This window comes from Piliocolobus tephrosceles, chromosome 2 (genome assembly GCF_002776525.5).
Source record: "Piliocolobus tephrosceles isolate RC106 chromosome 2, ASM277652v3, whole genome shotgun sequence".
NCBI lineage: Eukaryota > Metazoa > Chordata > Mammalia > Primates > Cercopithecidae > Piliocolobus > Piliocolobus tephrosceles.
The window spans coordinates 192,624,332-192,650,600 of NC_045435.1; the positions used below are offsets into that span (position 1 = coordinate 192,624,332).

The window sequence follows — 26,269 nt, forward strand, 5'->3', positions numbered from 1 at the left end:
AAAAAAAAAAAAAAAAAAAAAAAAAAAAAAAAAAAAAAAAAAAATCATGTATATGACTTTGTCTCTTGGTATGCCTAGTTTGAATCCTAGACATCGTTTAAAAGAACTGTAGACCTCCAGATGATTTTTTTTTTTTTTTTTTTTTGAGACAGAGTCTCGCTCTGTCACCCAGGCTGGAGTGCAGTGGCCGGATCTCAGCTCACTGCAAGCTCCGCCTCCTGGGTTCACGCCATTCTCCTGCCTCAGCCTCCCGAGCAGCTGGGACTACAGGCGCCCGCCACCTCGCCCGGCTAGTTTTTTTGTATTTTTTAGTAGAGACGGGGTGGTGAAACCCCATCTTTACCAAAAATACAAAAAATTAGGGCCAAGCACGGTGGCTTATGCGTGCAACCCCAGCACTTTGGGAGGCTGAGGTGGGCGGATCACTTGAGGTCAAGAGTTTGAGAGCAGCCTGCCCAACATGGTAAAACCCCATCTCTACTAAAAATAGAAAAATTAGCTGGGCGTGGTGGCGGGCTCCTGTAATCCCAGCTACTTGGGAGCTGGAGTAGGAGAATCACTTCAACCTGGGAGGTGATAGTTGCTGTGAGCCAAGATTGCGCCACTGCACTCCAGCCTGGGTGACAGAGTGAAACTCCATCTCAAAAAAAAAAAAAAAAAAAAAAGCCAGGCATGGTGCTGCATGCCTGTAATCCCAGCTATTTGGGAGGCTGAGACATAAGAATTGCTTGAATCGGAGAGGCAGAGGTTGCAGTGAGCCGAGATCGTGCTGCTGCACTCCAGCCTGGGCCACAGAGCAAGACTCTGTCTTAAAGTAAAATTAATAAATAAAAAATTTTAAAAAAGTAAAGACTGCCAACTCTCCTACTAGTTTAATTTTCCCTCAGTAATTGGTTCTCTGCCTGGGCAAGGCCCGGATTCTCAGCATCTAGCCCTGTGCCCTGAATTGGCAAATCCCCCAGGAAAAAAGTCTGCTGCAGAATATCAGCTTACCTCCTACAGTTCACCTCTTTCTGGAATTTTGGCTCCTTTAGGCCTGTTTGCTTTGGCAGCTCTCTGATTCATTTTATCCAGCTTTTCTTACTGTTCTTGGGAGCATTGTCTGCTACAACCTTTACCATTATGCCTCTTCCAAGTCACACCTGTAATCCCAGCACTTTGGGAGGCTGAGGTGGGCCAATTGCTTGAGCTCAGGAGTTTGAGACCAGCCTGGCCAACATGGTGAAACCCTGTCTCTACAAAAAAATACAAAAATTAGCCAGGCGTGTGTGTAGTGCACGTGTGTAATCCCAGCTACTCGGAAGGCTGAGGCAGGAGAATCACTTGAACCCGGGAAGTGAAGGTTGTGGTAAGCCGAGATTGTGCCACTGCACTCCAGCCTGGTTGACAGAGTGGGACTCCCTCTCAAAATATTAAAATAGAAATAGAAATAGAAGTAAATAAAAGAATTGGGGTCTCACTGTTTTGTATTTTTATCTCACAAACAAAACAACAACTCTCATGTTGTGTGCTTGATTCTGCTTCTTGTCATGTCTTCTCACAAGTCTTTTAAAATTAAGCGATTCCTGGCCAAGAAACAAAAGCCAAATCGTCCCATTCTCCAGGGGATCTGGACAAAAACTGGTAATAAAATGAGGCACAACTGGAAAGGAGATGTTGCCGAAAAGCCAAGCTGCGTCTGTAAGGAGCTGCACGTGAGCTGGCTGGCACACATATGCACGCTGTGTCAGGGTCACAGCCATCTTAAGCTGAAAACGTCACCACCGTCTGGGCAGTTGGACATGTTTTATTGGGAATATATTTTTTCTCTTTGTTTATGTGCCCTGCGATAGTAGGCTGGGTTCAGTAATGAATATGCGAGACCTTTTGTTTCAGGAAAAAAAAGAACCAACATAATGTAAGGTATATATATGTCTTTCTCTGTAGGTATGGATTGTGAACTGCCTGGGTTCAAAGCCAAGCTTTGTCACCTAGTTGTATGACCTTGTGCACTTAATTTCTCTAATCCTCAGTTTTCACATTCACTAAATGGGTATAATTATAGTACCTCATAGGATTCAGTGAGTTAATACACGTAAAACAGACTAGTGAATGGCACAAAGTGAGTGCTCAATAAGTGTTTGCATGATAAATCATACACATAGTTTAATAGAAATGTAAAACATTTGTAATTATTTTTTTCACTTAACATTATTATTATTTATTGTTATTTTTTGAGACAGAGTCTCACTCTGTCGCCAAGGCTGGAGTGCAGTGGCACGATCTTAGCTCACGGCAACCTCCACCTCCTGGGTTCAAGCGATTCTGCTGCCTCAGCCTCCCGAGTAGCTGGGATTACAGGCATGTGCCACGACACCCAGCCAATTTTTGTATTTTTAGTAGAGATGGGATTTCATCATGTGGCAGGCTGGTCTCAAACTCCCAACCTCAGGTGATCCACCCACCTCAGCCTCCCAAACTGCTGGGATTACAGGTGTGAGCCACCACACCCGGCCTATTTTTTTCACTCAACATTATATTGTGAATGGCTTTTCATGTTCTTGGAATTTTTTTTTTTAAGAGCCAGGGTCCTGCTGTGTCTCCCAGGCTGGAGTGCAGTGGCTGTTCACAGAAGTGATCAGCACATACTACAGCCCTGGGCTCCAATGATACTCCCTGCTTCAGCCTCCTGAGTCCCTCCTGGGGACACATCACTGTAGCTTGCAAAACTTTTCTTTAAGGTCTACATAGGATTTCATTGCCCGAAAATGTCATTATTTCTTCTTTTTAAAATTCTCTCAGATCCTGAGAAATACCATAATTTCATTTACCAATCTAGTCCTACTGGGCATTTAAGTTGTTTCGATTTTTAATTGGCTTTTATTTTGACTAATATTTTTTTCTTATCCAAGAATTGCAGAGAGGAGAATATCCAATTTCAAGGGAGTTTAGCATTCTGTAGAGATATTTCTGGAGTTATAATTAGTTAGAAGACTGAATTCTAGTTCAGAGTTTGCTTCTTTTTCTGGGACTCTATAAAATGATCAGGTTGGACTCAATCTGTTGGGCTCTTTCTGTGCCTTCTTGTCCTGTTATTGTGCAGGAGCTGAGCTCATTAAAAGTCACACACAAATCTCTAGTATTGATCCCTATAACCATTAGGCAGGGCCTGAGGCTGTCAGAGTCCCTGGCTGGTCACCTCTAGTCGCAAGCAGCTCCATCTGACTCTAGTTTCTCTAGCTGACCCAGTACACTCTCTGGTACAAATACAATATTCTATGAGTACCAACCTGTGAAAGGTTTGGAAGTACAGATCTATGAAAATGGACTAAGAAACACTTTTGCTCATGGCAGATATGTGTCGTTTAGGTCCTTGTTGGATTGTTGATAATTCTTCATTCTTTGATTTTTTAGCATGGCTTCTCGCTGTTTCTGGGATGCTGACACTGACAACTATACTCATGATGTTTTCATGAATGTAAGTGTATTTGGAAACCTCTTTTCCTTTTCTAAGGACGTGGGCGCTGCAAATCAAACTACTCACTATTGATTAGGATGGAAAGACGCTGCAGTCTTAGTCATTCATCTTTGACTTCTGGATGAAATGATTTTACTGTTAGTTTTTGTGTTAACTAAAGCTGAAACCTAGCATGCTGCTTATAGGCAAGGAAACTTGCATGTTTACATATGACATAATTTTTCATGGTTTGAATTTGTGAATAGCATATTCTTTAGTTAGCATATTATTTAAAATTATTTTTAGCCACTTCTTCCATAAATCACTGTGTTCTAAAACTCAATCCTGATAATCCTTATTAAAGTAATAATTTATAACTAAAACTCTAAAATCACTTATTTGTTCATTCGAACAAATCACGCTTTGCTAAATTGCAAACACATTTGGACGGCAGGGATTCCATGAGCAAAGGTGATTTTTCTTTTAGTAACAAAATTTATTACTTTATCTTAAAGCCATTTGTTAAAATTAAGCAAAACTAAAGAGGAATCTTTAAAAGGAGGTTTCACGCCGGGTGCAGTGGCTCACATCTATAATCTCAGCACTGTGGGAGGCCAAGGAGGGCGGATCACCTGAGGTCAGGAGTTCAAGACCAGCCTGGCCAACATGGTGAAAGCCTGTCTCTACTAAAAATATAAAAATTTGCCGAGCGTGGTGGCGGGCGCCTGTAATCCCAGCTACTCAGGAGACTGAGGCAGGAGAATCGCTTGAACCCCGGAGGCGGAAGTTGCAGTGAGCCGAGATTGTGCCACTATACTCCAGCCTGGGTGACAGAGTGAGACTCAGTATCAAAAAAAAAAAAAAAAAAAAAAAAGGTTTCATTAAAGTTATTATTTTATATTTACTCCAGAAATGATTGCATCCTCTATTCATCTCCTCCCAGGTTGTGAATACATAGAGTCAGAGTTAGAGTAGAACAGAAACTAGATTGAGTAAATTAAGAGAGGGAAGCCAGGCGGGGTGGCTCACGCTTGTAATCCCAGCACTTTGGTAGGCCAAGGCAGGCGGATCACTTGAGGTCAAGAGTTTGAGACCAGCCTGGCCAACATGGTGAAACCTTGTCTCTACTAAAAATACAAAGAAAAAAAATTTAGCCAGGTGTGGTGGTGGACACCTGTAATCCCAGCTACTTGGGAGGCTGAGGCAGGAGAATTGCTTGAACCCAGGAGGCGGAGGGTCCAGTGAGCCAAGATCGCGCTACTGCACTCCAGCCTAGGCAGTAGAGCAAGACTCTGTCTCAAAAATCAAAAAATATAAGAATAAAAAAAGAAAGAAAAAAGAGGGGGGTTCCATCTCCAGCTCTGTCGCTTTCTAATTGAATGACTTTAGGTAAGTCATTGGATTTTTCTCACATTGTATCAGTAACATTAGGAAGCTGAAGTACCTTTTCCCAAAGACTGGCTGTGACTGCCTAAGGATAATTTGGGAAGTTGTTTAAAATATAGACACTGGGACCCTACTCAAATAGATTCTGATCCAATAAGCCAGGGGTTAGATCAGTGAATCAGAGTATTTAAAAAGTTCCCCACATGATTCTGCTGACTGCTAGATATGGAAGCTGCTTATGTAGATGATTTTAAGGTAGCTTTTAGCTCTAAAATTCTATGATCTCACTAAGGTTTTATTTTTATTTTTTTATTATGTTTTTGAGATGGAGTTTTGCTCTTGTTGCCCAGGCTGGAGTGCAATGGCGCGATCTCGGCTCACCGCAACCTCTGCCTCCTGGGTTCAAGCGATTCTCCTGCCTCAGCCTCCAGAGTAGCTGGGATTACAGGCATGCGCCACCACGCCTGGCTAATTTTGTATTTTTAGTAAAGACAGGGTTTCTCCATGCTGGTCAGGCTGGTCTTGAGCTCCCGACCTCAGGTGATCTGACCGCCTTGGCCTCCCAAAGTGCTGGGATTACAGGCGTGAGCCACTGTGCCCGGCCCCAGCAAAGTTTTATTTTATGCTTAACTACTATAGGGATTGGGGCTGGAGAGTGGGAAGTACTATGTAAATCTTAACTTATCAGCTATCTTTGGGGGAAAAGTCAAGCTAAGAAGATTTTTTTTTTTTTTTTTTGCTGAGTGTGGTGGCTCACGCCTGTAATCCCAGCACTTTGGGAGGCTGAGGCGGGCGGATCACGAGGTCAAGAGATTGAGACCATCCTGGCTAACACGGTGAAACCCCTTCTCTACTAAAAATACAAAAATTAGCCGGGTATGGTGGTGGGCGCCTGTAGTCCCAGCTACTCAGGAGGCTGAGGCAGGAGAACTGCTTGAACCTGGGAGGCAGAGGTTGCAGTGAGCCGAGATTGTGCCACTGTACTCCAGCCTGGAGACAGAGCGGGACTCCATCTCAAAAAAAAAAAAAAAAAAAAAAAAAGATTTTTTTTTCTTTGCTTCTTGGAGTTAAAACTGCATTTTTTTTGTTTGTTTGTTTTGATACAGAGTCTTGCTCCGTCACCCAGGCTGGAGAGTGGTGGCACCATCAGGGCTCACTGCAACCTCCGCCTCCCAGGTTCAAGCAATTCTCCTGCCTCAGCCTCCTGAGTACCTGGGACTACTGGTGCATGCCACCATGCTTGGCTAATTTTTGTATTTTTTAGTAGAGACAAGGTTTCACTATTTGGTCAGGCTGGTCTCCAACTCCTGACCTCAGGTGATCTGCCTGCTTTGGCCTCCCAAAGTGCTGGGATTACAGGTGTGAGCCACCGGGCCCAGCCAAAAAATGCATCTTTAGATGATACAATTCATTCATTCAACAAATAGTTCTGAGCTCCTATTATGTGTCAGCTTCTGCACTGGAGGGGCTAGGGATAATGATGAATAAGGCAAGCACGGTTTCTGCCTATTAACATCCAGTGGGGGCCACTTAATATTCAAAAGAACAATATCTAATAAAAAACTTTAGGCCGGATGTGGTGGCTCACACCTGTAATCCCAGCACTCTGGGAGGCTGAGGCAGGCAGATCACCTGAGGTCAGGAGTTCAAGACCAGCCTGGCCAACATAGTGAAACCCCATCTCTACTAAAAATATAAAAACTAGCTGGGCATGGTGGCGGGCACCTGTAGTCCCAGCTACTTGGGAGGCTGAGGCAGGAGAATTGCTTGAACTCGGAGGGTGGAGGTTGCAGTGAGCCAGGATCGCACCACTGCACTCCAGCCTGGGCAACATAGCAAGACTCTGTCTCAAAAAAAAAAAGCACTTTTTTTGGGAGATTCCAGGAAACATTAGTAGAGGCAGAGGAAATGAATGAGAGAGGAGGGCAAATCATGTGCCACTGAGCAGAAAACTGCTGTGGATAACAGGGCTCAGTCCTGTTGGAGAACTCTGGGTGGTGCTGTAGGACAGGGCCACTCACAGGGGGGTGCACAAACCAACACCACTCTGTGACCTGTTTGTTACAGGTCCATGATGAGGTAAGCACATACGTTGAGTATAAGGGTTGGTGTAGAAAATCTTACAGCAATTTGATGAAGTAATCTTTTGTGCAATGAATCTAAGAAAAAAAACGGGGGCTGTATTTTGTATGTTCTTTTTTTTCATTTCATGTTCTGAGTTATCTATTTCTTTTTTTTTTTTTTGAGACAGAGTCTCGCTCTGTCGCCCGGACTGGAGTGCAGTGGCCAGATCTCAGCTCACTTCAAGCTCTGCCTCCCGGGTTTACGCCATTCTCCTGCCTCAGCCTCCCCCCAGTAGCTGGGACTACAGGCGCCCGCCACCTCGCCCGGCTAGTTTTTTGTATTTTTTTAGTAGAAACGGGGTTTTACCGTGTTAGCCAGGATGGTCTCGATCTCCTGACCTCGTGATCCGCCCGCCTCGGCCTCCCAAAGTGCTGGGATTACAGGCTTGAGCCACTGCGCCCGGCCCTGAGTTATCTATTTTTATTGCATTTTACAAAAGCATCCTTCCATGAGGGACTGGAGGACTGGAAGTTAAAAACAGCAGGTCCTTTATCACAGCACTGTTGTAGAACACTGTTCAGAGTTATCCACCCAAGGAGCCAGGGAGCTGGGCTAAACCAAAGAATTTTGCTTTTGGTTAATCATCAGGTAGTTGAGTTGAAATTGTTTTAATCCCATCATTACCAGGCTGGAGGTAAGGTTAGTGGTTCAGGAATTGCTGAGGCAGGTGGAAATCTTGTAAGAAGTGCCTAACAAGTGTTTTAAGCAATTTGGGCTCTGGAAAGCATTTTGTGATTCTGAACTAAAAGATGGATGAATAAATTTTATCAATTAAGAACAAACACCCAGAGACTATTTCTCTTATTCAGAATTTATGACAAGGTCCTGTTGTTCTTATTATCAGTGGTACTTATAACATAGTTTCTTGGGATGAGTGATTTTACTCATCAGTTTACTCCAAGAAACTCAAAGCATTTCATACATTATTTCTGCGATAAATCAGGAAATATGTGAATAATTATTTTATGAATATGTATTACTTAAAGTTCATTAGTTCACATTTTATTTCTACATTCAGAAAACCTAATTCTTTACCCATCCTAACCTTTTAGCAAGCAATTTTGTAGTTACCCTCAGGCAAGCAATAGTGTAGCTCTACTCTGGAAACCCTTCACTTCTTGAAGAAGGAAAAAGTCTTCCTGATTGAAAATGGGTGGCTGGGCGCGGTGGCTCACACCTGTGATCCCAGCACTTTGGGAGACCAGTGTGGGCGGATTGCTTGATCCCAGGAGTTCAAGACCAGCCTGGGCAACGTAGCGAGACCTCATCTTTACAAAAAATACACAAAATTAGCCCGGTGTGGTGGCATGCCCCTGTGGTCCTAGCTACTCTGAAGGCTGAGTTAGAAGGATTGCTTGAGCCCAGGAGGTCAAGGCTGCAGTGAGCCAAGACCACACCACTGCACTGCAGCCTGGATGATAGAGTGACACCCTGTCTCAAAAAGGAAAAAAAAATTGGAAAGATCTGAGATGGTGTTAGTTTCGATTGCATGTGCTGCTCTCATTCCCTCTTTAGTACTAACATTCTGGATGTGTGTGTGTGTGTGTGTTGTATTTGTTTTTTAGGACAGTTTGTTCTGCGTTGTAGCAGCATTTGGCTGTTTCTACTACTGAATGAATCTTTGAAAAGCTGGGAAAAGACATGACCATGAAGAAATCTGAACTTTTTAATATTGTTAAATATCTTGACAAAATAAAGATGTGAGTAGTTTGACAACTGAATCTGTTGTGTTTCAGGCCTGATATTTTTAATGTTTTGATTTTGTTATCCTATGTCTTTCCCTTTCCCTTTCCTTTTCTTTTTCTTTTCACAGTCTCGCTCTGTCGCCCAGGCTGGAGTGCGGTGGCACGATCTCGGCCCACTGCAACCTCCACCTTTTGCATTCAAGCGATTCTTCTGCCCCAGCCTCCCGAGTAGCTGGGACTACAGGCAAATGCCACCACGCTCAGCTAATTTTTGTATTTTTACTAGAGACGGGGTTTCACTGTATTGGTCAGGCTGGTCTCGAACTCCTGGCCTCATGGTCCGTCCGCTTCAGCTTCCCGAAGTGCTGGGATTACAGGCGTGAGCCACCGCACCCGGCCCTACTGTGTTCTTATTACACTTGGAACACAGAGAAAAAAGTAGAGGAAAATCCATTTCAATTGTTCAAACGTAACCAATGGTAAAAATTTTGGTATATTTTCTACCACTGTTTTTTATTTCCAAGGTTTAACAAAACATATAATTTTGTAACCTCATTTTTCATTTCTCATGATGTTAGGAACAGTTTTTATGTCATTTTATTTGCATTATGATTTTAAGATGCATGACTTAATAGCGGCATTTATTTCAATAGGTTATACCATTGTTACTTTTGCCAGTTCCTTATTGAGGGTCTGCTTATTTCTGATTTTTCACTATTATAAAAAATAAAGACATGGCTTTATTTGTGCATAAAGCTCTTCCCTGCGTTCTTTAAACTTTTGAATTTATTTATTTATATTTTCAGAGAATGGGCCTTGTTCTGTTGCCCAGGCTGGGGCACAGTGGTGGGACTGTAACTTGCTGCAGCCTTGAACTCTTAGGCTCAAGTGATCCTCCCATGTCAGCCTCCTGAGTGGCTGGGACTATAGGCACGCCAACACACATGGCTGTTTTAAAACATGTTTATTTTTATTTATTTATTTATGGAGATGGAGTCTTGCTCTGTCACCCAGGCTGGAGTGCACTGGTACGATCTCGGCTCACTGTAACCTCTGCCTCCTGGGTTCAAGAGATTCTCCTGCCTCCTGAGTAGCTGGGATTACAGGCAGGCACCACCACACCCGCCTAATTTTTGTATTTTTTTGTAGAGATGGGGTTTTGCCATGTTGGCCAGCCTGATCTCAAACTTGTGGCCTCAAGTAATCCGCCTGCCTTGGCCTCCCAAAGTGCTGGGATTACAGGTGTGAGCCACCACACCTGGCCAGTAATTTTATTTATTTTTTGAGATGGAATCTCACTGTCACCCAGGCTGGAGTACAGTGGCGCCATCTCAGCTCCCTGCAACCTCAGCCTCCCAGGTTCAAGTGATTCTCCTGCCTCAGCCTCCTGAGTAGCTGGGATTATAGGCGTGTGTCCCCAGGCCCAGCTAATTTTGTATTTTTAGTAGAGGCAGGGTTTCACCATGTTGGCCAGGCTGGTCTCGAACTCTTGACCTCATGATCCTCCCACCTCAGCCTCCCAACAGTAATTTTATTTTTTATAGAGATGAGGCCTTGCTATGTTGCCCAGGCTAGTCTTGAACTCCTGGCCTCAAGTGATCCTCCTGCTTTGGCCTCCCAATATGCTGGGAGTACAGGCATGAACCACCATGCCTGGCTGCTTTTTCCTACATTTAGAATTGTTGCCTTCATCTTTCTCACACAGTGTTTTTGCTCAGCTCTTGCCATCCTATGTCTTACATAGCTTATTAGCCTAAACACCCATCCATTTTCTTTGTCCACAGTGTCAGGGTCATATGAAGTCAATCCTCTGTATGAAATTCATCCTCCCTTAAGACTCTGAGATTCTGATGTTGGTTACCATCTAAACTCTTATTTTTGTAGTGATGTTCCCCGTAGAGGCCCCGGTGTCTCCTCCAGCTAACTGTCCTTATTTGGGGTACCTTAGTCTATCCACCATGTTCAAAGACATTTGAAATTCAGATTTAAATCCTTTTTCCCCCTGGAGGCTCCTCAGCAGATGCACAGTTACACCCATCCTCTTTCTTCTCAGCCACTTTCAAGTTAAGCATGTTGACCAAGCTTGTCCAAGCAGCCGCCCAGGACAGCTTTGCATACGGCCCAACACACATTTGTTTTTTTTTTGTTTTTGTTTTTTTTTTTTTTTTGAGACAGAGTCTCGCTCTGTCCCCCAAGCTGGAGTGCAGTGGCGGGACCTCAGCTCACTGCAAGCTCCGCCTCCCGGGTTCCCGCCATTCTCCTGCCTCAGCCTCCCGAGTTGCTGGGACTACAGGCGCCCGCCACCTCGCCCGGCTAGATTTTTGTATTTTTTTTTTTAGTAGAGACGGGGTTTCACCGTGTTAGCCAGGATGGTCTCGATCTCCTGACCTCGTGATCCGCCCGTCTCGGCCTCCCAAAGTGCTGGGATTACAGGCTTGAGCCACCGCGCCCGGCCCCAACACACATTTGTAAACTTTTAAAATTTAAAACATTATGAGGTTTGTTTTGCGATTTTTTAAATTAAAGCTCATCAGCTATTGTTAGTGTTACTTTATGTGTGGCCCAAGACAATTCCTCTTCTACCAGTGTGCCCCAGGGAAGCCAAAAGATTGGATATTCTTGATGTAGACAAAAATAAATAAATAAATAATTCCATAAAAGCAAAGCAGCAACAACAACAAAAAAGTTAGCTGGGCGCGGTGGCCTGTGATCCCAACACTTTGGGAGGCCGATGTGGGCAGATCACTTGAGGTCAGGAGTTTGAGACCAGCCTGACCAACATGGTGAAACCCCGATTCTACTAAAAATACAAAAATTAGCCGGCCGTGGTGGCGCACACCTGTAATCCCAGCTACACGGGATAAGGCACGAGAATCCCTTCAACCCTGGAGGCGGAGGCCTCCGTGAGCCGAGATCGCGCCACTGCACACCAGCCTGGGCGGCAGAGCGAGACTCCGTCTTTAAAAAAAGAACAAGTAAATAAGTTAAAAATGTCTTTTACTTCAGTTCAGTTGGTAATTAAAAAAAAAAATAATTTTTTACAGCCTTCTTCCATAACATTGTGTAGCCACTTACATCTACTGATCAAAAGGGATCCTTCCCAAGGTTCATTCTAGCAAAGGAAAACGTTTCTTCCCACCATACACCCCGCGGCAGGTGTCTTGATCCACTCCTGCTCAACTAGCTCCCAGTGGCTCCCTGGGGATTTATTATTATTATTATTATTATTATTATTTTATTATTATTTGAGCCAACCTGGGTCAGAACAAGGAAGGGGGTGGGTCAGCCACAGGTTTTCAGCGGACGGGGCTGGCGGTCGGAAATTCCCCTTCCATCCCCACGTAGGTAAAAGCTGACGCTGCGGCGAGGCAGCCGCGGTCGAGGCGTCTCCGCGGAAGGCGCCCGGGCCTGCTGCACGGTGGCGGTCCGGGTGCGGGGTGCGGCGGGAGGACCTCCGCGCACAGGCCCGCCTGCGCGGACACGGCCCCAGCTGGGCCACAGGGGAGCCGCCGGGCAGCGCGTCTTGACGGACCGGCCAGCTCTTGTGCCAGTTCGCATCGTCTCCCTCTTCAAGGAGGCGTCTTGGCTGCATCCTCCGGTTCCGGGTGGAGACTGACCCTGGGCCATTCCGTCTCCGGTCACTTCATCCCCGGGGCCTCTGAGGAGGCGGAACTCCGGTGTCAGGAGTCGCGGTTTTCAAGAAGTCGTGGTCGGATTGACAGGGGTGGGGGAAGTAGGCGGGACTTCCGGCTGGCTCTTCCATCAGCTGCCTTTCCCGGGCGTCTCCCCGCAACCTCCTCAACTTCCCTAGTGCGTGACGCGGCGCCGGGCAGAGATCCGAGCGGACCGGGCTCGGGCCGCGTGAGCTGCAGGTGTGCGCCTATCCCTGCGTCTCTGCGAGGACAGACTGTGGGGCTGGGACCGCGGGGCGGCTGGGACTGAGGAAGAGTGGTGAGTGGCAGCGAGGGGAGTGGGACCAGGGGCTGCGAGGCTACTGTGACCGAGGGCCAGTGACAGCGAAGGACTGTGACCCAGGAGAGTGAATGCGAAACGCGGCGACCGCGGAGAGCGCCAGGCCGGGGCTGCGACGGCGCTCGGACCGAGAAGAATGAGGCAGTGACTGCAAGGGACTATGACCGAGGGGCCGGGACTCCAGGGAGGCTCTGATCGATTGGTAGTGGCCGTGGGGGACGCTGACCGCCACGCGAGCCGCGGCCGCGAGGGGACTGCGACTCAGAGCGGTGACTTCGAGGGGCGGGCTCGGAGAAGAGGGTGGGATCCGTGGCGGGTGATGCCACCGTAGGTTGTGTTTGGGCTGTGATTGGCTGTGACTGGGCAGAGAAGGTCGTTAGTGGGAAGAACACTGGGCTGGAATTAACAGACAGGCCTGGGGTGAAGTTTTATGGACAGACCTCACCACTGAGTTACAGTTTCTTCATCAGGGAAAGGGAAGTTTGGACTAGTTGAGTGTCTCCCAAACTATGGGTTTCTTCCTAGTGTTGAGCTGTGAAACCGATTTAGTGGATGGAACCTGTACTTTTTTTCTTTTTTCTTTTTTCTTTCTTTGAAACAGTTTCACTCTTGTTGTCCAGGCCGGAGTGCAATGGCGCAATCTCGGGCTCCCTGCAACCTCTGCCTCCCTGGTTCAAGCGATTCTCCTGCCTCAGCCTCCCTAGTAGTTGGGATTACAGGCATCCACTACCACGCCCGGCTAATTTTTGTATTTTTAGTAGAGAGGGGGTTTCTCCATGTTGGCCAGGCTGGTCTTGAACTCCTGACCTCAGGTGAGCCACCCGCCTCGGCCTCCCAAAGTGCTGGGATTACAGGCATGAGCCACTGTGCCTGGCCTGAACCTGTACTTTTCTTTTAAAAAGTTGAATAGAATAGAAACTTTCAGTGTGTTTACATAGCAAGGGTAAGTATTGTTTCATGTGATTTGTTTATGTGTGTATGAGATTATGATGTAAAATAGATTTTGTACATCTCAAAGTGTAAGAAGCAAAATGTACTTTAAAAGTTTGAAAAACATTGGACCAGATTATTTCTGAGTTTTCTTTTGGTTCTAAAATGTAATGATTCTCTGAATAGGGAACTGTCTGGAAGTACAAAGATGCAATTGGGAACAGGCTGTATTACATTGGCCTAACCGGAGGAGGCTTCCTAAATGTAATTGAGGTGACTAGCTCTGAGAGCTGAAACTCGGGATCGCAGTTGGGAGAACCAGAAATTATACTGAAGTAGGGACACTGGGTGGGTGTGGTGGCTCATGCCTGGAATCCCAGCTACTGGGGAGGCTGAGGTGGGAGGATTGCTTGAACCTAGGAGGCGGTGGTTGCAGCGAGCTGAAATTGCACCACTGCACTCCAGCCTGGGTGACAGAGGGAGACTCTGTCTCAAAAAAAACAACAAACAAACAAACAAAAAACAGGACTGATATTTATAGAGGCAGTGAGGATTCAGGGGTTTGTAGTATGAGGAACTGCTGATGAGGAACTGGAAGCTTTGAGCGTAGGAACAAGGGTTGGGAAGGAAACTCAAGATAGGGACAGAGAGTATTCTGCCAACAATAAAATGGAAGTAGGAAGGAAGATATGACCTCCAGAGCCTATTTATCTTGATATTTAGTGATTTGGCAAGTACAGAAACTTGCTAGGAAGAAGATACTGAGAATGGGATTTGGTGCAGTAATAGCAGTAAACAAATGATGACCATGATGAGAAAGAAAGGTGGACAAAGTGATGATACTCGCGATGTCAGTGATGGTGATTGGAACCCCACGTGGGAGAGGCTTCAGTGTACTTCGTTGTCTAATTCAGTGGTTTGTATGCTGGAGGCCGAGCCTGACATGCTAGGAATGATGCCACACTATGGGTAGTGTAAGTGAAGTTTTAGCTGCTGACTTTATTTCCTACACATTCCCTTTCTTTAGGGCTGTTAGTGATGTAGATGAAATTAAAGTGAATGTTACTACTTCTCTTTTACAGCCCTTTTTGTTTTATTTATTTATTTATTTATTTATTTATTTATTTAAACAGAGGCTTACTCTGTTGCCCAGGCTGGAGTGCGCCGGCACGATCCAGGCTCGCTGCAAGCTCCGCCTCCTGGTTCAAAGCGATTCTCCTGCCTCAGCCTCCTGAATAGCTGGGACTAGAGGCGTCTGCCACCACACCCGGCTAATTTTTGTATTTTTAGTAGAGACAGGGTTTCACCATGTTGGCCAGGCTGGTCTCAAACTTCCAACCTTAGGTGATCTACCAGCCTCAGCCTCCCAAAGTGCTGGAATTACAGGCATGACCACCGTGCCCAGCCTTGCACCGCCTTTTAGAAGGTGCTACTGATTGTGCCACCAAGTGCTTTTTATAATAGGAGAAGTATGAGGTCATTTAATTTATCGGACACTGTATTAATCTGATAACCACTCCTGCCCCTACACTCTGTAATAGGAGAATAGGGTTCAGATAGGTTCTTGAATGGCAATGAGTTGAGAATGGTGGGGGATAGCCTTTTCTTGGCTAAAAAGGTTGACTAGTTACACCTTTTTCTAGCACATTAGATGTTTACCTGACTTACATTCTACTTAACGAAAAGCAACTACCCAAGGATTTCTTCGAGAACAGCACATATGCTTCAAGGTAACAGGCTGTAGAAGAGGCTTGGGATTCTGCAATACTCCCTCTGGGGTCTTTTTTCTTTGCTGAATGAAATGAATCTTTTTGTAGGACAAAAGATTTGCTTTGCAAATTCCCTTTGAAAACTAGCATGATGGCCTTGTTGATAAAGAATGAGCTTCATTCCCCCTCAGTCTGTGATTCTCCCCCCATAAGCAGTGGGGTTTTATTTTCCTTGGGGACCTGCTTTTTGAATATGTGATCCCTCAGGAAGAGTGATCTAGTTAGACAGAGCCCTGGATTTAGCAGTCCCTGGTGACTTTCTCTGAGATTAACATTGACTCGCCCTGGGACTAGGTATGGAAAGCGTTATTGCTTTCTCTTGTTTTAGATTTTCTAACCATGGCTAGAGGTAACTGTTCTTACGATTAAACAGCCCTTTAATAATCTGAACTATATGTGAACTTCCCAAATTTTATATATAATTTCATAGAGTTTGTAAACCGTCTGACTCCATTTATAATTCAGCGCTGTCTAGCCTTTAGGTCGGACAGTATTTCCCTGGGGCTCTGAATAACCTCTCCTGGAGGTGTTATAAGTGCTGATGAGAATTAGTTTTTGAAATGCTCAAATCAAAAGCAAGCATAATTTTCCATTGTTATTAATGATGGATAATAGCAAAATATCTGTTAATAACAGTAGAGTTCTTACTCAAGCATCGCGCTTTTCTAAGTATTTACGTAACCCTGATCTGAAGCAGACCTTCTGACTTTTCTACCAATAGAAATTTTCCTTTCTAAATCAAGCAGAAATAGGCCTCCCTCACAGCAAAGTTTGTGTCACCTTGAAATAGATTGGAAAGAATACCTTTTTCTAAAAGTCGTTTTTTTCTTGGATTTTTTTTTTCCAGTTAGAGAAACCCTAAAGTCAGGGTACTTGCCAGTTATCACAGGACCGACTGTGAGAGCCCCTTTTCTGCTCGAGATGGTGGCTGGCTCCTTGTACATCTTTGACATTGTCACACATAGAGATGGTGGCTGGCTGCTTGTACGTCTTTGACATTGTCACACATCAAGCACATTAGAAAAAGGGGTGGCTTGGGAGAGTGAGGGATCAGGACTCTAGGCCTTGTCAACCCTCCTGCTTATCTGCTTGGCAACTTCTGGCATCTCCTTTTCCTTCAGTCCTTGAAACTCTTTCCTAAGCGTAAACCTTTCTGCTTTTAGTCCTAAACGTCTCTTTTCACAGTATTCCTGTCAAATGAGTACTTGGACATGTGTTTCATATGTGATTTGTTTTGTTAATTGCTGTATGGATTATTTGTGGTAGAATTTAAATCCTAATTCCTTTCTACAATTTAGCCAGTAAATTCCGGGAATGTACCTTTTTACATTTGCAGCATGTGCCGAAGCGCCACCTCAGAAGATAAAAAGAAATGAGTCTCATATTTGGCATTCTTTTAGGTTTGTTTACCTACCTTATTCATTAGTGTAAATAATTGAATTACTTATATTTTACCGTTTGTAAACCAGGTTAATAGATATATATTAATAGCAGGCTTTCTGTGTGTGTCTTTTCCCTCCTTTCTTTCCATTTATTTATTTATTTATTTATTTTGAGACCAAGTCTTGCCTTGTTGCCCAGGCAAGTGCAATCTTAGCTCACTGCAAACTCTGCCTCCTGGGTTCAAGCGATCTCCTGCCTCAGCTGGGATTATAGGCGCCCGCCACCACGCCCGGCTAGTTTTTGTATTTTAGTAGAGACAGGGTTTCACCATGTTGGCCAGGCCGGTCTCAAACTCCAGACCTAAGTAATCCACCCGCCTTGGTTTCCCAAAGTGTTGGAATTACAGGCGTGAGCCACCGTGCCTTGCCCCTCGCCTTCTTTTGGGAATTCTCTTGTACCACAAGTTGAAAGTTATGTTAGTTTGAGACTTTCTTTGTTTGGACTAGGATGACTGCCACTGAGCCAGGGGAGTCCATGAATCTGCTAGGTGGTTATATCACATTCACAACTACTTGCAAACCAGTTTGAAGTGAAGGCTGCCAAAAATAATGACATACGGTTCCTGCTCTATAGACAATGAGCATATAACCCTTAATAAAAAACAGGTCGTTTTTTTATGTACAGAGAATTACACTAAATGTGATTATGTTGCTTTATTTTTTGACTGCAGAACAGGAATCTTAATCTTTTTTGTGTTATGGACTCCTTTGGCAGTGTGGTGAAAGCTTTTAGAGTTCCTTTTTGGAATATGTTTTCACATGCAAAAATAAAATACATAGAACTATAAAGAAAACCAGTTATATTGAATTATATTGATATATAGTTATCAAAATATAACAAGTATAATATGATATGAAAATATCCATGATTTCTACTGGTAACAAATCCGTTTGTCTAATAAGTCTTCTATTACTGCTGTAGCTTATGTTCATAACTAAAGTGAAAATAAAGATATAGTCTTTTTCATCCGAATTCACAGACTTCCTGAATTCTGTTATAGACCCTGCCTTAGAGATATGAGTTCATAACCCACTCCAGGAAGATGACATTCTAAACACAAGAGTTTACGCACCAAATATTCTGGTAGAATAGTGGCCGAGTAAAATTGTTCAGCTGTAAGAGCTATTCCATGTGTCCCTCATGGTTTTTTCTTTCCTGAAATATCCTACTACGTGTCCAGGCTGAGGAAGTATAAGCTTTATTGTGTGTGCCAGCGGCTGACCCAGGGCCTGGCACAGAGTAAGTGCTGCTCAGTGTTTGTGGAATAAGGGTTTCTCTGACGAAATTAGAGGGAAGAGATCCAGTTCAAAGCTAAGGTCTTAAATGTGATAGTTTATAGGGCTCATGACAAGTCACATTGAGCTTTAGTTTAGAACTAATATGTCTGAGAAGCTCATGTTTTGAAATTCACTTTTACATTTATAAGTTCTCAGCCTGGTGTGGTAGTTCATACCTGTAATCCTAGCACTTTGGGAGGCTGAGGTGGAAGGATTGCTTGAGGCCAGGAGTTTGAGACCAACCTGGGCAACAAAGTGAGACCCGCATCTCTATAAAAAATTAGCTGGGTGTGGTGGCATGGGCCTGTAGTCCTAGCCACTTGGGAGGGTGAGGCAGGAGGATCACTTACACCCAGCAGTTCGAGGCTGCAGTGAGCCATGATTGCACCACTGCACTCGAAATAATTCTATTTCTAACACTGTTTTTCACTTTAGATTGGGTAAATTTAGGTAGAATTTGCCATCAAATTATTAATAAAGCTGGTCCTGATTTCATCTAGGATGAGAGGTAGCAAACTTTTTCAGTAACGGGCCAGATTGTAAATATTTTATGCTTTGCAGGTCACACAGTATCTGTGACTACTCAGCTCTGCTGTTGTAGCACAAAAGCAGCCATGGCCAATAAATACAACAGTGAGTGAGCATGGCTGTCTGTGTTCCCATCAGATTTTCATTGTAAAAACAGGTAGTGGGCCATCTTTGACCTGCTAGCTATAGGTTGCTGACCCCTGATCTAGGAGATTTTCTGGTTCTTTTCCCTACTTTGGGATAGCCATATGCTCCCTCAAGCTTCAAAGGCCTTTACGCAGGGGACAATGTCCTTACACCGTTATCTCCAGAAAGACCTGAGTGTGCAGCAAGATGATATGATTAATGAAGGCCAGGAATATTAGATGCACCATGACCCTTGAGTTTCCGGAGCTTGCCTCTTAGATCAGCAGCTTGTTAAGTGCCACCATGGCAGAAGCAGGTCAACATCCCAAATGGAAAGTATGCCTGCGAACGCGGCTTTGGAACTGGGCATTGGTGTGCCGGTAGAAAAATACTGAGCACTGGGTTTTAGTGGGGAGGATAATGTAGGCCTAGAGATGGGGAAGGCAGGAATAGAATGTAAAGGAAAAATTATGCCTCATCTTTTTGCAAATAGTTCCTTGTACTAATCGGTCAAGTTTGAGTTAGATTTTTGAAATGTGGAATAGCATATATAATTGTAACTTGCTACTAAAAGAGTTCTCCCTTAGTGGCAGTTTTACTTTCTGTGGTTTCAGTTACCCCCAGTCAGCCATGGTCAGAAAATAGTTGTGTATGATATAGTCAGATATTTTGAGAGAGAGAGAGAGAACAGCCACCTTCACATAAGATTTATTAGAGTATATCGTTTAATTGTTTTATTATTAGTTATTGTTGTTAATCTCTTACTGTGCTTAATTTATAAATAAAACTTTATCATAGCTCTGTGTATATAGGAAGCAAACAAAGTAGAGGCAGCCCTCTGTGGCCATGGGCTCCACACCTGCAGATTCAAGCAAACGTGGATCGAAAATATTCAGGAAAAAAAACAATAAAAATACCCATACAACAATAAAAAAAATGCAAATAAAAACCCAATATAGTATAATAGCTGGTTACATAGTATTTACTTTGTATTAGGTGTTGTTAGTAATCTAGAGAAGATTGAAAGTATATAGGAGGTGTAGATTATATGCCAATTCGACCCCGTTTTATATATAGAAGGGACTTTTGAGCATCTCTAGATTTTGGCATCTGCAGGAGATCCTGGAACCAACGCCCTGCAGATTCTGAGGGACAACTGTCCCTATAGGGTTCCATACTCTCCAGGGGTTCGGGCATCCGCTGGCATCTTGACACATTTCCCCTGTGGATAGGAGAGGACTCTGCTATATCTAGATTGTTACGTAGTTCAGGAAGCAAAGTCCATCTCCTCTTTCGCTTGGTAGGTCTGTTTGCAATAAGGAAGTTGAATGGAAAGGATTGAATAGGAGTCCGTCAAACTGCTTGTAGGAGCCTTTCATCTTTGAGACTCCAGCATAGACATGCCAGCACCTAGATTCTGTCTCCTTCAGGACATTCACATTGGAAAAATACGACTAGGTGTATCCTTAGTATCTCCTCGGTGCCACCCCACCCCTCCACAAACACATTTTCCACTTGTCTAGCAAAGTTGATGTACCCAAGCAGGCGTCTACTGGAACATGGAGGAACAAGGCAAGCAGTGTGTACTGGTAGGTGAGTCAGCAGAAACCGAGCCAGATTTTTGTGAGTCGGAGTAAAAATCACAGGCACAGATGCTGCATTCTGTGTTTTGAGGGCACTTTGGAGACACTAATAAACTTAGCAGGCAGGGTGTTGGGGGTGGGTTTTTATGTCCATATTTAGAATCTCTGCTCAAATTTCAGTGATTAAGATAAGGTGACTTATCTAGGGAATGAATAGGCCACAGTGTTGGAAAGATCAGGCCTTACAAATGCTGTATTCTGGCTGTCAGCCTTTTTTTTTTTTTTTTTTTTTGAGATCGAGTTTCACTCTTGTCATCCAGGCCGGAGTGCAATGGCGTGATCTTGGCTCACTGCAACCTCCGCCTCCTGGGTTCAAATGATTCCCCTCCCTCAGCCTCCTGAGTAGCTGGGATTACAGGCACCTGCCACCACGCCTGGCTAATGTTTGTAGTTTTAGTAGAGACCAGGCTTCACCAGGTTGGCCAGGCTGGTCTTGAACTCCTGACCTCAGGTGATCCTCCCACCTCGGCCTCCCAAAGTGTTGGGATTACAAGCGTGAGCCACCACACCTGGCCTAGCTTTTTTTTTTTCTTTCCTTTTTTTTTTTTTTTTTTTTGAGATGATGTGTTGCTCTGTCACCTAGGCTGGAGTACAGTGGCATGATCTAGGCTCACTGCAACCCCTGCCTCCTGGGTTCAAGTGATTCTCCCACCACAGCCTCCCAAGTAGCTGGGTCTACAAGCACGTGCCACCACTCCTGGCTAATCTTTTGTCTTTTTAGTAGAGATGGGTTTTTGCCATGTTGGCCAGGCTGGTCTTGAACTCCTGGGCTCAAGCAATCCATTTACCTGGGTCTCCCAAAGTGCTGGGATTATAGGCTGGGATTATATAGGAGCCACTGTACCAGACCGTTAGAGCCTTTTTGACAAAGAAAATGTTCTGAAGGATGAACCACTAAACAAACAGGAAGTGTTGGCCCATCCTTAGTAGAGCTCTTGACGGAGGTTCTCTATTCTATTTCCAAATACTTTTCTTTCTGTCTCATTCCTAAGGGTCTGTCTGCAGGGCATTAGGTAACGCACTGCCCCATGTTCACCTCCTACTGTATTGGCTCTGAGGAGGCGCCATCATTTCCCAGTCCCGTTGCCCGCTGGACAAACGGGTATGAAGGCAGCCTGTGTGTGTGCATGTATTTTTCCCCCTTTGAATGTGGATGTTTAAAGCCACCTCCTTTTCCAGAACCATCCCTGTACCTTACTTGAATGGTATTGGTGGATTACAGAGGCGCACTTATAAACTGAGAGTCCAAGAAATATTGTTCCTCATTGTTGGAGGTGTTCAAAATGGTTACTGGGCAGTTACCAGTGTTGTAATGGTGGTGTGGCTTTAGGTACACCTAAGTTCCAGTGTAACAAATTAAGAAACCAGCACGACGTTAGGATGTATTTACTGTCTTCAGTGCGCCCTAGCCCTCCCACATACCTTTTCTCTATACTTTCTCAGTAGCAAAGGTGATGTGTCCGGGCAAGCATCTTTTGGAACATGAGGGAGACTGGGGGTAACTTGTTCCATGATTTTAAACATCAATTATTATTCTGTATGCTTTGGTGCTGCGGTTATAAGTTAGTAGATGTGAGAGAATATTGGGATGGCCTAGGAAAGCCGGTGAAAAATGAAAAAAAACTTGTGAGACCTACAGAGTAAAAGTTTATTATTGTTGTTATTATTTTGAGACAAAGTCTTGCTCTGTCACCCAGGTTAGAGTACAGTGGTGTACAATTTAGGCTCACTGCAACCTCCACCTCCCGAGATGAAGTGATTCTCCTGCCTTAGCCTCCCAAGTAGCTGGGATTACAGGTGCCTGCCACCACGTCCAGCTACTTTTTGTATTTTTAGTAAAGATGGAATTTCACTATGTTGGCCAGGCTGGTTTCGAACTCCCGACCTCATGTGATCCACCCACCTTGGCCTCCCAAAGTGCGGGGATTACAGGCATGAGTCACTGCGTGCAGCCCAGAGTAAAAGTTTAAACAGCAGTAGTTCTAGACAAAAGTCATGAGGAGTAATCTTTTCATAATTTCTAAATTCTTGTAGGGTTATCATGATGGAATATCTGTGACCCAGATGTTTTCCATCTCCTGAGAAGTGTGTAAGATAAAGAAGTGTCTTACACTAAAACCCAAAAAGCAGTGGGTATGTTTATTTTAAATCCAAAGAATCTAAAGACTTCGGTTTAAAGAATAGTGTAAAAGACAATGTAAAACTGAAAACTCGTCTTTAGAAAATAGAAGAACTGTATGTAAGCAGATAAGGAATAGTATAAACACATAATAGTGTAAGGTGGTAAAGAAAAATACTTTTTATTTTTTGAAACAGATTCTCACTCTTGTCGCCCAGGCTGGAGTGCAATGGTGCAATCTCGGCTCACTGCAACCTCCGCCTCCTGGGTTTAAGTGATTCTCCTGCCTCAGCCTCCCAAGTAGCTGGGATTACAGGTGCCTGCCACCACGCCTGGCTAATTTTTATATTTTTAGTAGAGATGGGGTTTCACCATGTTGGCCAGGCTGGTCTCAAACTCCAGGCCTCAGGTAATCCGCCTGCCTTGACCTCTCAAAGTGCCGGGATTACAGGTGTGAACTACTGCACATGGCCTTTTTTTTTTTTTTTTGAGAAAGGGTCTCGCTTTGTTGTCCAGGCTGGAGTGTAGTGGCATGATCATGGCTCACTGCAGCCTTGACTTCCTATTCTCAAGTAGTCCTCCTACCTTAGCCTCCTGAGTAGCTGGGCCTACAGGCATGTGCCACTACACCTGGTCAGTTTTTCGTAGAGACCAGTTCTATGTTGCCCAGGCTGGTCTTGAACTCCTGGGCTCAAGTGGTCTGACTGCCTTGGCCTCCCAAAGTGCTGGGATTACAGATGTGAGCCACTGTGCCCAGCCCCTCCTTTGTAATTAATAAGTAATCTATGGGGAGGTACTTTGCAAACTGCAAATATCCCGTTCCTCAGCGAACTTTCACCCTATGGTTTTAGAATCCTGAAGAGCATTTTTATATCATAAACATTTTTTAACATCTTCTTGGATACCAATATCATAAACATTTTTGAGGTAGAGCTCTGTGTGTGTTTTCCATGCCTTAATTGAAGCCTCCTTGAGAAAATAGTTTGTACTTAATTTTTTTTTTTTCATTTTTTGAGATGGAGTCTTGCTCTGTTGCCCAGGCTGGAGTGCAGTGGTGCAATCTTGGCTGACTGCAACCTCTGCCTCCTGGGTTCAAGCAATCCTCCCGCCTCAGCCTCCCGAGTAGCTGGGATTACAGGAATGCACCATCAAGTCTGGTTAATTTTTGTATTTTTGTAGAGATGGGGTTTCACCATGTTGCACAGGCTGGTCTCGAACTCCTGAACTGAGGTGATCTGCCACCTCGGCCTCCCAAAATGCTGGGATTACAGGCGTGAGCCATTGCGCCTGGCCTTTAATTTTTTAAATTGATGAATAATAATTGTTTATGCCACCGCGCCCAGCCGCATTATTTATTATTGTCAGTGTTCTGTGCAATAGATCACTGCAGCTTATTTTTGTTGTTGTTGTTGTTGTTGTGACGGAGTCTCCCTCTGTTGCCAGGCTGGAGTGCAGTGACGTGATCTTGGCTCACTGCAACTTCTGTCTCCTGGGTTCAAGCGATTTTACTGCCTCAGCTTCCTGAGTAGCTGGGATTACAGGTACGCGCCACCACGCCCAGCTAATTTTTTGTACTTTTAGTAGAGACGAGTTTTACCATGTTGGCCAAGATAGTCTCGATCTCTTGACCCCGTGATCCACCCGCCTCAGCCTCCCAAAGTGCTGGCATTACAGGCGTGAGCCACTGTGCCCGTCCTATTTCTCCTTTCAAAACTGAATTTTTGTACTCAACTTCTCCCTTTTCGCTCTCCATCCTCTTCTGTCCGTCTCTCGTAATCACCATTCTACTCTGTACTTCTGCGAGTTCCACTCTTTTAGATTCCACAAATAAGTGAGATCATTTGTGGTATTTGTCTTTCTTGTCTGGCTTATTTCACTTATAGCATAATGTCCTCCAGGTTCAGTTTATACTTAAAAATTATGATACAGTACTTTGTAAAACAGTGAGTACTCTTTTTTTTTTTTTTTGAGACGGAGTCTCGCTCTGTCACCCAGACTGGAGTGCAGTGGGGCGATCTTGGTTCACTGCAAGCTCCGCCTCCCGGGTTCCCGCCATTCTCCTGCCTCAGCCTCCCGAGTAGCTGGGACTACAGGCGCCGCCACCGCACCCGGCTAATATTTTGTATTTGTAGTAGAGTCCAGGTTTCACCATGTTAGCCAGGGTGGTCTCGATTTCCTGACCTCGTGATCCGCCCGCCTCGGCCTCGAGTACTCATATTTTTGACTGCCTGATATTATTGACTTCAGCCTGACACCAAATTGCTGATTATATTTCTCATAGTGGATTTTGTGTCTCTACACTTAGAAGAATTGAGCAGATACTTACAGAAGAGTACTGTGCAAATAGATGTGCAAAGTAGAAAACGTGAAAACGTGTCATTAATTGGATGGATTAGGCATTTTGAGTAGTTCACTCAGACCACGGACATGAGAGTACTGACCTCTGAGTATTATGAAAGAATCATTAATAACAATAGCAAAGGCAAGCCCTGACCATTGTCACTGGAAGAGCTGAGTCCAGTGTATAGTGCCCTTCCTCCATTATAATTTGCATTTGTGAGGAAAGGACTTTTCTAGGTGGTGCTTATCTTTCACTTTGGACTCTGACATTTTTTGATGTTGGCCTAATACTTAGCCGTGACTCATGGGGTGTCACCTTCAGTCTCTAAGAATCAGACCAGGTTTCTTGTAGATCTTGTCGTATTGCCACTTGGAATTTAGCCAGAGGAAAGAAAGTAAGGCACCACTGCAGTTGTTTGGATGGACATCTCAGTCAGGCTTGTGAGAGGCAGTAGGGCAGAGCAGACTGTCCTCATTCTCTCTGGCATTTGTTTTCCACCTGTTCCGAGGATTTTTCTCTGAACCGTATCTTGTCCAGAGATGACAGTTGATCATAGAAGTTCCCCTACCCCCAATTTCTGGCTGATTACTAAAATTTCATCAGTATCAAGAAAGTAATTTATTTGTTCAAATTTTATTTTTTTTTATTTTTTATTTTATTTATTTATTTTTTTTTGAGACGGAGTCTTGCTCTGTCGCCCAGGCTGGAGTGCAGTGGCCAGATCTCAGCTCACTGCAAGCTCCGCCTCCCGGGTTTACGCCATTCTCCTGCCTCAGCCTCCCGAGTAGCTGGGACTACAGGCGCCCACCACCTCGCCCGGCTAATTTTTTGTATTTTTTAGTAGAGACGGGGTTTCACCGTGTTAGCCAGGATGGTCTCGATCTCCTGACCTCGTGATCCGCCCGTCTCGGCCTCCCAAAGTGCTGGGATTACAGGCTTGAGCCACCGCGCCCGGCCTGTTCAAATTTTATTACTCAAGATAAATGCAACTATCCCTGCAGGGAGCTAAAAAGCTAACATCTAAATGATGGCAGCGGTGGCCTGTCTGGATGGGTTACTGCCATGATGCCAGCTGCAGTCGGGGAGGCATGGTCTGCACTGCACACTCCATGGAGCCAGTGGGAGCCAGGAATAGGTGGAAGCCCTGCCTGCTTCCAAGTTGGCGGGGCAGGAGCAGCCGTGGCTACATACCTGGGCATCCCTGTGCTTTTGGGGGCCCAGGAACCTCCCCTGCTCCTGCAAGCTAGAAGTGCCTACTCCCACTGCCTGGCCTCTCCGTGCTCCTGGTGCCTGCTCTGATTTTGGAGCAAAGTTGAGGCCAAGCCTGGTCACCGTCATGACCTGGCTGGGTGTGCATGTGCTAGGGGCAGCGCTGATACGCCAGCCCCCTGCTGCCTTGGCCCCCTCCACATGTTGGGTGTCCAGGAGCACAGGAAGGGAGGCCAAGGTGGAGCTGAGGGCGGCTTCATGCAGGCGCCCCTTGGCACGAA

General features: G+C 44.9%; 2 protein-coding genes across 4 annotated transcripts in view; both read left to right on the top strand.

Moving 5' to 3' along the window:
• Window positions 1-8,667, top strand: part of TCTEX1D2 (Tctex1 domain containing 2) — a 24,229-nt gene extending 15,562 nt beyond the window's left edge. The window contains exons 4-5 of the mRNA XM_023214824.2: window positions 3,394-3,457; window positions 8,512-8,667. Of these exons, the coding sequence (XP_023070592.1) occupies window positions 3,394-3,457; window positions 8,512-8,559 (112 nt within the window). The 3' untranslated portion in view covers window positions 8,560-8,667. The remainder of the gene's footprint in view (window positions 1-3,393; window positions 3,458-8,511) is intronic.
• A 3,609-nt stretch (window positions 8,668-12,276) lies between these two features.
• PCYT1A (phosphate cytidylyltransferase 1, choline, alpha) overlaps window positions 12,277-26,269 on the top strand; it is a 50,145-nt gene continuing 36,152 nt past the window's right edge. The window contains exon 1 of one of the 3 annotated variants that reach the window (XM_023214827.2): window positions 12,277-12,503. The gene's annotated coding sequence lies outside the window, so the exon portion shown is untranslated. Of the gene's footprint in view, window positions 12,583-16,509; window positions 16,703-26,269 lie in introns of those variants that run through there. The other 2 variants (XR_002732117.1, XM_023214828.3) reach the window with 2 other exon arrangements.